The sequence below is a fragment of the Eptesicus fuscus genome, chromosome 25 (assembly GCF_027574615.1).
Source record: "Eptesicus fuscus isolate TK198812 chromosome 25, DD_ASM_mEF_20220401, whole genome shotgun sequence".
Lineage (NCBI taxonomy): Eukaryota > Metazoa > Chordata > Mammalia > Chiroptera > Vespertilionidae > Eptesicus > Eptesicus fuscus.
In genome coordinates this window covers 5,034,007-5,046,511 of record NC_072497.1, presented here as the reverse complement: position 1 = coordinate 5,046,511, position 12,505 = coordinate 5,034,007, and the positions used below count along the sequence as shown (strand labels likewise).

At 46.4% G+C, this 12,505-nt stretch overlaps 1 protein-coding gene across 1 annotated transcript in view; it reads left to right on the top strand.

Moving 5' to 3' along the window:
* ABHD2 (abhydrolase domain containing 2, acylglycerol lipase) overlaps positions 1-12,505 on the top strand; it is a 73,080-nt gene that overhangs the window by 44,898 nt on the left and 15,677 nt on the right. The window contains exons 4-5 of the mRNA XM_028136792.2: positions 6,525-6,700; positions 10,470-10,637. Of these exons, the coding sequence (XP_027992593.1) occupies positions 6,525-6,700; positions 10,470-10,637 (344 nt within the window). The remainder of the gene's footprint in view (positions 1-6,524; positions 6,701-10,469; positions 10,638-12,505) is intronic.

Sequence of the window (12,505 nt, the reverse complement as noted above, 5' to 3'; positions counted from 1 at the left end):
GGCGGGACTTCCGGGGGCTGTATCCCAGCGGAGAAGGGGGAACCAGGGGGGTGGGCTCACAAAAGACCTCCTGGCTCAGGTCAGCCAGGCTGGATGGGACAGAGAGACCACAGAGGGAGCCATAGGGGTCTGTGGTGGGAGCAGCAAGAATCCTGGGTTCCAGGCCCGTGGAGGGGAGGCTCTGGCAGGTCAGGATCCAGGATAAGTATCTACAAAATGTTCCCCTAAACTCTAAAGGGTTTTGCCCCCTTCCTGCTCCCTTCCCTCCCCTGTGTGCACACAAGCTTGTGTATACACAGAGACATGTACACACACACACACACACACACACACACACAGGCCTGGAGCTCAGTTTTCTGGCTTTTGGAGCTGCCACAAAGCTTTGCACCCAGGGTCTCCCCCCGCCCCCCACCCCACTGGTGCTCACCCTGATTAGTGTATTCTCCCTCACTGAGTAGGATAAAAAAATTCCTCCCCAAATCAGACACCTTTCACCTTCTCTGAAGCACCTCCATCCTCTCGCTCTTACTCCCCCCCCCCTCTCCTGGGCCTCGTTCTCTTTAGGACATATTCAGTGTGATTTTTATTAACACTCTGGCCTCCTCAGAGGAATAATCAAGTGTGAATATTCTCATTAATTACCCCCAGATGGAACTCCTGCAGGAAAACTTCACTAACATCAAAAAGTTGGTTACAGCTGTACAAAAACATGTAAAATCAAAGAAAGGTGTTTGGGGCTTTTTGTTTGTTTAATGGAGTACATGAATAACACCAAAGAGAAGTTCTAGTAAATTCAATTATCAACTTGGCTAAACAGGATTTAAAATGACATTCTAACAGCTGATCAGACAGGAAAGAAACAGGCACAAAGATATTCATTATTTTGCCCTAGCCGGTTTGGCTCAGTAGATAGAGCGTTGTTGCCCTGTGGACTGCAGGGTCCCGGGTTCGATTCCAGTCAAGGGCACGTACCTCGGTTGCAGGCTCCTCTGGCCCATCCCTGGTCAGGGCGTGTGCAGAAGGCAACCAATCTATGTGTTTCTCTCACTTTGATGTTTCTCTCTGTCTTTCCCTCTCTCTTCCGCTCTCTCTAAAAATCAATGGGAAAATAGCCTTGGGTGAGGATTTAAAAAAAAAAAGTGTTCTTTATTTTGACTTCTAGTTAAAACGTCTTGAGCGTGACATAGAAAGAAAAGCTCTGGACAGAACTCAAAGACCTGACCTTGAATCCGGTCTTTGTGAGACCAGGCAGGTCAAGACTCTGTTTTCCTCATCTGTAAAATGGGGGTGATACCATCGCTCAGAGTTGTTGTGGAGGCTAAATGAGGGCCCTGACTAGCCCAGTCCTCCACTCAGAGATGAGTGCTCAGAAACGGCCTCACTCTCTGAGGACCTAAGTCTGGGTTCCACAGCTATAAAGTGGTTTGATCTACAGCCAAGGGACCTGGTCCCCTTAGGGAGAATTAGTCACCCACAGATTTAGGGCAAAGAAGAGCATGAGTCACCTTTGTTTTTTCAACTCTCTTTAAATCAGCCCAGCAACCATCTGTCCTTGCTCATGTGAACTCGTTGGTGTGTGTATGGTGGGAGGGGGGGGTCTAGATTTTCCCTTGCGGTCTGTCCCAGGGCCAGTTCTGTTCGTATAGCCAGATGCTGATTACAAATAGGTTCAGGAGACAAGGGCAGGCTGGCCTCTGTACTGGGCTGTGGTCTAGCTGCTTTCTTAGTGACGAGCATTTACTAACCACTGGCCACAGTACAATATGACAAAACCCCATATGGTTAGTAAACTAGAAAACATCGCCTCTGCTTTCAGAGAATTAGGAATAAACAAGCCCAGATGCTAACTCTAAGAATAGCTAAAAAAAAAAAACAATAAACACATACACACACACATACACACACACTTGTGAAGTACATGCAATTAGTGTAGTAAAAACAGCATTGAGCCCTAACTGGTTTGGCTCCGTGGATAGAGAGTCGGCCTGCGGACTGAAGGGTCCCGGGTTCGATTCCGGTCAAGGGCATGTACATTGGTTGCGGGCACATTCCCAGTAGGAGATGTGCAGGAGGCAGCTGATCGATGTTTCTCTCTCATCATTGTTTCTAACTCTCTATCCTCTCCCTTCCTCTCTCTGTAAAAATCAATAAAATATATTTTAAAAAATAACAGCATTGACACAAGTAGCAAGCTATAAAGTCTTACTGTAGGGCATAAGTGCCATGCTCTTGAGTGAGACAAGTCAAAATTGTACAGATGTCAGTTTTCCCCAAGGTAGAATGTGTTTGGTGTGTTTCCAATTAAAAGCCCCAAGATCTTCATAGAACAAGCTGCTCCTAGAATTCACCTGGAAAATAAAATGCCAAAAATCTGCCAAGAAAGTTTGAAAAGGAAGAGTGGAGCTGGCCTTTGCACTATCGTCTCTCGAAATATTCCATAGAGCTGTGGTGATGAAAGCAGCGTCATACTGACACAAGAAGAGACAAATAGATCGATGGGCCAGAATAGAGAATATAGGAACAAGTCTAATATTTCATTGGAAACTTAACATATATGTTTGTTTGTTTGTTTGTTTGTTTGTTTAGAGAGAGTGGGAAAGACAGAGAGAAACATTAATGTAAGGGAAATACATCAATTGGTTGCCTCCAGCACACGCCCTAACCAAGGCCGGGGAGGAGCCTGCAACTGAGGTACGTGCCCTTGAGCAGAATTGAACCTGGGACCCTTCGGTCCACAGGCCGACACTCTATTCACTGAGCCAAACCAGGTAGGGTGGGAACTTGATATATATTTAAAGTGACAGTTGAAATCAGCAGGGCAAGGATGGGCCATTTATGGTGGAAGGACAGGTAGGGAACTGTTAGGGGAAAAATTCATTTACTTCTCATCCTTGACAAAAATAAGTGGATTTAGAGCAATACATTTTTAAAGATGACAGGAGTAATAGAAGATAATGTTAGGGAATATATTTATAATTGGGTGTTAGAATAGCTCTTTTTAACCTTTTGCACTCGGATATCGATTATGACTCGACACAGTTAGCATCGGTAGCAGGAATCGAGAAAAAAGCAAGCAAGTGCAAAGGGTTAAAACAAAATGCAAAACACAAAGGTTTTAATAGAAAAAAAAAACTAACAAATTTAGACACTATATAAAAGTTATATATAAGACAAAAGATAAGCCAAAACCGGTTTGGCTCAGTGGATAGAGCATAGACCTGCGGACTGAAGGGTCCCGGGTTTGATTCCGGTCAAGGGCATGTACCTTGGTTGCGGGCACATCCCCAGTGGGGGGTGTGCAGGAGGCGGCTGATCGATGTTTCTCTCTCATCGATGTTTCTAACTTTCTATCCCTCTCCCTTCCTCTCTGTAAAAAATCAATAAAATATATTTAAAAAAAAAAAAAGATAAAATGAAGATATACCATAGACTGGGCAGAAACCTTCGCAACATAATATATAATGACTTACTGTAGAGGTGATAAAATAATACCTACAAATCAAAAGGAAAAAAATGGACAAAGTACATGGACAGACAATTCACAAAAGAAGTACAAATAATAAATATATGAATCAGGGAAATGCAAAGAAGAAACTTTTCACCATAGATTGGGTCAAACTTAAGAAATACAAATTGAAATAAAATACCCATTTTTTTGGTTTATCACAGTGGCCAAAAGGTAAAAGATTGATAACACGAATTATTGATGAGGGTGAAGAAAACAACAGGCACTTTCATGCATAATGGATGGGAGTGTCGACTGATCTTTTTAAAAATATATATTTTTATTGATTTCAGAGAGGAAGGGAGAGGGGGAGCGAGAGATAGAAACATCAATGATGAGAGAGAATCACTGATCGGCTGCCTCTTGCACCCCCCACACTGGGGATCGTACCCACAACCTGGGCATGTGCCCTGACTGGGAATTGAACCGTGACCTCCTGGTTCATAGGTCGATGCTCAACTACTGAACCACACCGGCCAGGGGCGATTGGTCTGTCTTTTGAGAGAGGCGATTTAGTGGTCCTCTAAAATGTGAAATGTACATAGCTCTCAGTTCCATTCACATGCCCTAGGCCCTCTCCTTATTACCTCAGGGTAATGCATCCCGGCCTCCTTTCAGCACGGTGCCAGGCCTCCAGGCCTGAGAAAGGCCAGGCCCAGATCTGACCGCATTCCTTCCATCACACTCTGCGAGCCCAAACCAGTCGCAGGCAGCCTGCACTCCTGCAGGGTGGGGAGGCTGCTAGGTCCCGTGGGGACAGGAATAGGTGGAACTTGGCAGCTGTATTATGCAGGTAGTTAGAGTAAAGCATTTCCTCCATGTACCTTTTCAGTGGCATCTCGTAAGTGTTTGTGTGTTTTTATACATTTCTAAGTTTGTCATGGTTTTGGCCCATGTTTCCTCCCTTAACTAAACCAGGTGCCGAGGCACCGATTCTGGTTGTTTGTTTTGCAACTTTTTTGGTATGTGGATGCGTTACATAAGCAACAAAAACACACCGAAAAGCCCCAGCGCAGTAAATGCTGTCCACAGTTTCAATTTTGTAAACCCGGGTGTTGTGTTATTGGGAAGTCAATTAAAAAGCAGTGTTTGATCAGTAGGTGGTAATTGTCATAAAATTAAAGATTGTTTAACTTCCACTGTGCACAGCTGAACTGAGAAGTTTTCAGGGGGTCCCAAGGCAGTTGCTTAGACACACACATACACACGCACGTACATATCTTGACAATTTTATCCCAGACTGAATTTTATTTCAGTCTGAAAATGATGCTAAATAGCCTGAAAGAATACAGTCACCAGACTCCAATCATGCTACAGCCGAATTCACATTGTTAGGGTGCATATTATTTTGTCAGCGTATCTTCATATTTTCAGATTGACTAAGTGGGTCTGTACTGTGTTCATTCAGCAGGTCCCTCCCTGCTTACCGTGCCCTGGGGTTAGACACACAGGTGAGTGGGCCTGGCCTGGCTCCTGTGGGTGGCAAGCGGAAGGTCCTTGAAAAGGGCCTCCAGATTCACCAAGCCCCTGGGTACTCGGACAGAGCTACGCACAGGGCACTCCCCTCCAGGAGCCACCTGCCTAGGCACAGTGTCTGAAAGTGTTTGTAAATCCTGTGTCTAAAGCTTGTATAGTATTGCCGAGACCGGTTTGGCTCAGTGGATAGAGCGTCGGCCTGCGGACTCAAGGGTCCCAGGTTCGATTCCGGTCGGGGCATGTACCCTAGTTGCGGGCACATCCCCAGTGGGGGGTGTGCAGGAGGCAGCTGATCGATGTTTCTCTCTCATCAATGTTTCTAACTCTCTGTCCCTCTCTCTTCCTCTCTGTAAAAAGTCAATAAAATATATATTTAAAAAATAAATAAATAAAGCTTGTATAGTATTCATTTGTCTAGTTGACATGCTCATAAGCTCACTTTTTGTTGTTATAATCTACCCATCTTCTCTATATAGAAAAGCGTAAGTGACTGTTATGACCCGTTGACCAGTCGCTATGATGCGCACTGACCACCAGGGGGCAGACGCTTAATGCAGAAGCTGCCCCCTGGTGGTCCAGTGCTCTCCCATAGCCAGCCTCCCATGGCCCACCAACCTCCTGCGGTCCCTCCCCCAGGCTGGCCGGCCTGGATCAACCAGGCAAGATGGCCCCGATCGCCAGCTAGACCGAGGGACCCCATCCGTGCATGAATTCACCAGGCCTCTAGTCTCTTATAAATGCCTTTGTCTGCCTTCCCAATGTAGTAAACACTCCTGAATGCAACGTGGAGTGTCTCGTTTTCCCAGTAATTAGCTTGTGGGTTTTGAGCTTTCTACCCAAGGACCAGTCTCTCCAAGTTTTCACGAAGGATGGTTGTTAAGGTGGCGTCATGCCTTGTGTAGGCTAACCAGCCTTTATCCTTCAACAGTTCAACAAATATTGACATTGCTCAGCCCTTCCAGCACATTCTGTGGGGCTTACAATGCCCTCCGACCCCCGACACACACGCCCAACGCACTCACGGGCTCTTAGAAGAGTTTGCAGCCCTTCCCAGTGTAACAGAGCAGGTCTGGTGAAAGGAGTGACCACTGCAGCCGTGGACTGTCGTGTAGGGGAAGGCCAAGAAGTGAGCATTAGTGAGTGTCGGCTCTGTGCTGCTACTTTCTATACACTTGCTTATTGATAAGGAGGCTAACCTGTCATGCAGCATTTGTTTATAACGTATCACTTGCTTTCTTTTTATTCTACGTTATGGAAATAACCTATGTTGAATTACTGAACACCCTAAGTTTGAAATCCTGTCCAGATAAGCATGTCCTGGTTGATTGCTGAGGCTAATCTGACACAGGATGTATTAATAAATGAGGGAAGGGGTAAATCGTGGCATGGATGTAAGGTTTAAAAAAAAATCTCATTTATGTTTAGTGTACAGAATTTGTCAGGAAACATCTTAAATAGTTTTAAAGACTTTTGCTCAAAGGTTTTTGAGAGCATTATTCAAGGAATGTGGAGAAAACTGACCTCTTGTCTCCTTCTTTCTTAGATACATTCCACCACTGATCTGGGGGAAAAGTGGACACATCCAAACAGCTTTGTATGGGAAGATGGGCAGGGTGAGGTCGCCACACCCATATGGGCACCGGAAGTTCATCACCATGTCCGATGGCGCCACTTCGACCTTCGACCTCTTCGAGCCCATGGCTGAGCATTGTGTTGGAGGTGAGCGAATGCAGGTCGTATGATTGGGCCATCACTCAGAGAAGGAGCACTAGACAGTGAGGGAGCAGTGTGCACACACACTCCTGCTACCACTCTTACCAGGCCTCGTATCCAGGGCCTGGTAAGAAATCTGCTGAGATACATCACGTTGGAGCACCTGGCAAGGCTTAGGTCCGCCTGGGGCTGGTCACCATGTATAGCTCACAGGCGGTGTTGAATGCAGTTTCTAATCCTCTTGTGAGAGACAGAAGCTTGGTGCAGAGGGATGAGGGAGAACTCGGAGCCCAGGCTCCCCAGGACCGGGCCTCTGGCTTGTTAACAGCAGCAGAAGCTGAGCTGCTGTACGTGCTTTATATATCCTATGTAGTAAAAGCCTGATATGCTAAGTGTCTGGTTGTCTGTTCAACCAATCAAAGTGTAATATGCTAATGATATGCTAAGGCCACTCAACTGCTCACTGTGATGTGCACTGACCACCAGGGGGCAGATGCTCAATGCAGGAGCCAGGCTCATGGCTGGAGAGCACAGAGGTAGTGGCAGGCCTAAGCTGTCAGTCAGACATCCCCTGAGGGCTCCCAGACTGCGAAAGGGTACAGGCCAGGCTGAGGGACTTCCCCCCCCCCCCTCCAGTGCACGAATTTTGTGCACCAGGCCTCTAGTACTATCATATCATTTAATCCTCAGCAGGTGGGTGCCTTGTTGTCCCTACGTTACTGAAGACAGAGCTGAAGCTTAGAGATGCAGTGTAGGCTGGTTGTGTTGGTTGGATAGCAGCAGATAAAGGCTCTCAGGTACCCTCTTAGGTTTCCATGCACAAAAAGACACATTAAGGTCTATGTATCAGGCAGGGGGCTGGGATGCCTATTTCTCACAGACTCCTCTTATTTCCATTGCTCTGTCCAGCCTGCACAATGAATACACTCAAAAATGAGGGTTTCACAATGAGGGCCTGGAGGAAGTGGAGTTAGATGGCAGCCCCATCTGAATGCCATCCCGACCGGAAGAGAACATGTCTTTTGAATTCTGTAGTGTGCAGAGGCACCCAGTTTCGTTTTATAAAAGCTTGGTCAATATTTATTTATGGGTGGCCAGGCCGGCGTGGCTCAGTGGTTTAGCGTCAGCCTATGAACCAGGAGGTCACGATTCAATTCCCGGTCAGGGCACATGCCCCGGGTTGTGGGCTCGATCCCCAGTGCAGGGCGTGCAGGAGCAGCCGATCCATGATTCTCATCATGGATGTTTCTCTTTCTCTCTCCCTCTCCCTTCCTCTCTGAAAACAATAAAAAAATATATTTTTTTAATTTATGGCTGGATTAAACATACTATAACTCTCAGTTACTTAAAGTAAAAGAAATGCTGAGTAGCTAGTGACGAAGGGTTACTTTAGGTTCCCTCTGTCTGAAATGCTCGTCCCCAGACTTGCACGTGGCTGCCTCCTTTTGTCATTCAGGTCTCAGCTCCGATGCCCCCTCCTCAGAGGCACAGTCCCTCCCTCCCCTAATGAGTGTTTCCTTCGCAGGAAATCCATCATGCCTTCCCGCTTTAGTGCTTGAGGGTACCTGCCACTCTCTAAACTGATTTGTGTGGTTGTTTATTATCTGTCTGCCGGAATGGAAGACTCCCCAGAGTCCAGACGGCAGGTTCCCAATAAACAGTCCCAGAAGGAATGAATAAATGATAGGTTAGGAGTTCACCTTGTGTTTATAAGTCTCCTAGCTAGCATTGTCCTTGCATCAGAAGGTCGCAGGTTCAATTCAAGGTCAGAGTACATATCTGGGTTGCATGTTCCATCTCTGGTTGGGCCACATACTGGAGGCAACTGATTCGATGTTTCTCTTTCACACCTATGTTTTTCTCTCTCTTTCCAGCCTCCTGCCTTCTCTCCCTACCTCTCTAAAGTCAATAAAATAAAATAAAATAAAATAAAATAAAATAAAATAAAATAAAATAAAAAAAGTCTCCTAGCTGATCTTTCAAATATTTATGTCTCTGCCATGCCCAGTTACATGCTTTTTTTCTCCTGTTTCTAATACTCATACTTCTTCTACCAAGAAAGCACAAAATGTAATTTAACCAGCCTGCTCTTCCGCCCAGGGCGGAGGTGGAAAGTTGAAAAGGGAAAAACTTAGATTCTTTGTTTTACTCACTCATGTCCTTCTATCACCCCTGTCCCCAGAAAGGGTTGGTGGCGGTGGGTCTGGGGAAGAGAGAATTCCCATCCAAGAAATGCTCTAAGAAAAATAGTCCATTTTTCCTTTTATTATTTGTTTCTGATTTTTATCTACAAAAGGAATAAATACTCATTTTAGAAAGTTTAGATAAAACGGACTTTTTTGAGAGAGAGAGAGAGAGATTGGGAGGGAAGAGGAGGAGACAGAGAGAGAAACATCAATATGAGTTGGCTCATCACATCAATTGGTTGGCTCCACACGTGCCCCGACCAGAGCCAGGGATCAAGCCTGTAACCAAGGTACGTGCCCTTGACTAGGAATCAAACCCATGACCCTCAGTCCAAGGGCTGATGCTCTTAATCACTGAGCAAAACTGACTAGAGCAATACAGAAACATTTTCGAAAGAGAGCACAATCACCTACACTGAGTGGCCAGATTATCATGATCTCTGAACACATAATAATCTGGCCACTCAGTGTATATCCTATATAATAGAAGGCTAATATGCAAATTGTCCCCTCGACCAGGAGTTCGACCAGCAGGCAGGCCGGCCAACTGCCCATGTCCCCTCCCCCTGGCCAGGCTGGCTGGACCCCAACCCATGCACGAATTCATGCACCGGGCCTCTACACACACACACACACACACACACACACACACACGTGCGCGCACACACATGCACACACACATACACTGAGTGACCAGATTATTATGTGTTCAGAGATCATAATAATCTGGCCACTCAGTGTATAATCCCACCACCCAACATACCATTGTTAACATTTTGTTTTATTTATTCCCAATCTGTACATTGTTTTTCCAAAATTTGAATTATTAGACATTACAAGTATTTGCCCATGTCGTCCACATTGTACATTCATTGTTTGGCAAATGTACAGATGTATGTTTAGGATGAATACCTAAAGAAAAGCTGCTGGATCAGAGGTCTGTGCAAACCATTTGTTCATTCACACAGAATTTCATACAGAAATTAAGAGTAATGTTCAGAAACTTGTTTAGCAACTTGGCAGAATAGTTTTATATCTGTTGAATCTAATAATAAAAAATTGAGATTTATATGTGGGGGTTTTTTCCACATCATTTTTTTAAATATATTTTATTGATTTTTTACAGAGAGGAAGGGAGAGGGATAGAGAGTTAGAAACATCGTTGAGAGAGAAACACCGATCAGCTGCCTCCCGCACACCTCCTACTGGGGATGTGCCCGTAACCAAGGTACATGCCCTTGACCGGAATCGAACCCGGGACCCTTCTGTCCGCAGGCCGACGCTCTATCCACTGAGCCACACCGGTTTCGGCGTCCACATCATTTTTCTAGTAAACAATTTTGATTGTATTTTTCAAAAGTATCTGTCCATGACAGATTGGAGATTTTAAAAACTGGCTCTTCCCCGTAAAACGTTGAGAGGCAGCTCCAGCTAGAAGGGCCCGATATTATTTCCCAGAGAACTGCGGGAAAGGATGTATGTTAAAGTTCCTCCTGCTGTTTTCTAAGCCAGTACGCGTAACCGTGTCCTGCTTTATTGTGCCGCTGATGATTCACGGATATCCCGGGATCTCTTTCGCCACCCTGCAGATGACATCACCATGGTCATCTGTCCTGGGATTGCCAACCACAGCGAGAAGCAGTACATCCGAACCTTTGTTGACTACGCCCAGAAAAATGGCTACCGGTGCGCTGTGCTCAACCACCTGGGCGCCCTGCCCAACATCGAACTGACCTCGCCACGCATGTTCACCTACGGTAAGCAGGGGGCACGGCCACGTGGGGTCTCCGGGTTCCTGTCCCCACTGCGAGGGCGCTGTGACTTCCGCCTGCCTCTTCTCGGTTTAGAATTTGTGCCAGTCTCCAAGGGACGCTGGGACACGACGGGCCCTGTGACCACCCCCAGGTCGCAGGGGCAGAAACTGAAGCTCCCGGGGGAAGTCGGCTTTTGTTTCTGCACCTGATGTCATGGTTAATTTTTTAAAAAATATTTTTATTGATTTCAGAGAGGAAGGGAGAGGGAGAGAGAAATAGAAACATCAATGATGAGAGAGAATCATCGATTGGCTGCCTTCTTACTGGGGATCGAGCCCGCAACCCAGATATGTGCCCTTGACCGGAATCGAACCCGGGACCCTTCAGTCCACAGGCCGATGCTCTATCCACTGAGCCAGACCAGCTAGGACCTAATCTCTTCTTAAAAAGACACCAGTCATATTGGGTGAGGGCCCACCCTAACAACCCATTTTAACTTTATCATCTTAACCCTTTGCACTCGCTTTTTTCTCGATTCCTTTATTCTAATGCTAACCGTGTCGAGTCACACTCGACATCTGAGTGCAAAAGGTTAAAGGCCCTTTCTCCAATGCAGTCGCATCAGACGCCCCTCTTACCCAGCTAACGTTGGTGACACACCCATGTGCCAGGCCCGGGCCTGGTGTGCAGGATACAGCGATGACTCAAAGTCTCCAGCCACAAGGAACAGCCCGTCTCCAGGTCCCTGCATCGGAACCTACTTAGTCATGTTAGTGACATTTGAAATAGTGGCTTTCGGGCAGCCCTAAGTTTGCCTGTGTTTAGGGGGGAGCTTGTGGCAAAAGGACTTTCCTGTTCCCAGCAGGTTGGCTCTCCAAGGTGGCCCAGCCGCCCTCATCTCGCTCAGGCCAGGTTAGTGTCTCGTATTTCATTGTGGCTTTAAGAAGCTGCAGCAAGATTAGAGACCTAAAGCTTGTTACTGGTGCTAATCCCACAGGGATTAGATACATAGAACCTCATTAAAACCCTCCTGGTATTAAAAAGCAGATTGCCGAGGCTCTTAGTGAACCGGCCCAGGGAGGGACCCGCAGACACTGAGCCTTTGGTAACTGACTTCAGGCGGAGATCCGGGGAGGACCCAGATTCTACCCGAAGGCCCGGCCTGGGGCTGGGCAGACACCACATCCTTGCCTGTCCCTGGCCGGGGAGAGAGACAGCTCTTCACAAAACACCAGCAGCTTGTCCGGCATCAGGCAGGCCTGGCCCTTGATGCAGATCAGACCGTTTGCATTTAATTACACCGAGCCTCCCAAAGTGCCACCCCAATTAGCTGTAATTGCTCCTCAGCAGTGTAGCAAACCTGGGGTTTGTACCTGCCCCAGTGACATCCGAACATCTGCTCGAGGTCTCAAATAATTAGTCTCAAACCCGAGTAAAGGAAGATGTGTCTAAAAGGAATCAGATGGTGAGAAAGCAAGACTTTTATTTAAAAATTTATTTAAGCCGAAACTGGTTTGGCTCAGTGGATAGAGCGTCGGCCTGCGGACTGAAGGGTCCCAGGTTCGATTCCGGTCAAGGGCATGTACCTTGGTTGCGGGCACATCCCCAGTAGGGGGGCGTGCAAGAGGCAGCTGATGGATGTTTCTCTCTCATCGATGTTTCTAACTCTCTATCCCTCTCTCTTCCTCTGTGTAAAAATCAATAAAATATATTTTAAAAAATAAAAAATAAAAATGTATTTAAAAATAATTTTGTTATTTGTTTTTAATAGCCAGTTCAAAAGTCCAAATGCAGTGAGTAAAACTATGTCCCGTCCACTCTAGTCCCCCGCCTCCTCCCCAGAAAATGAATGACTGCTACAGTTTTTCAGC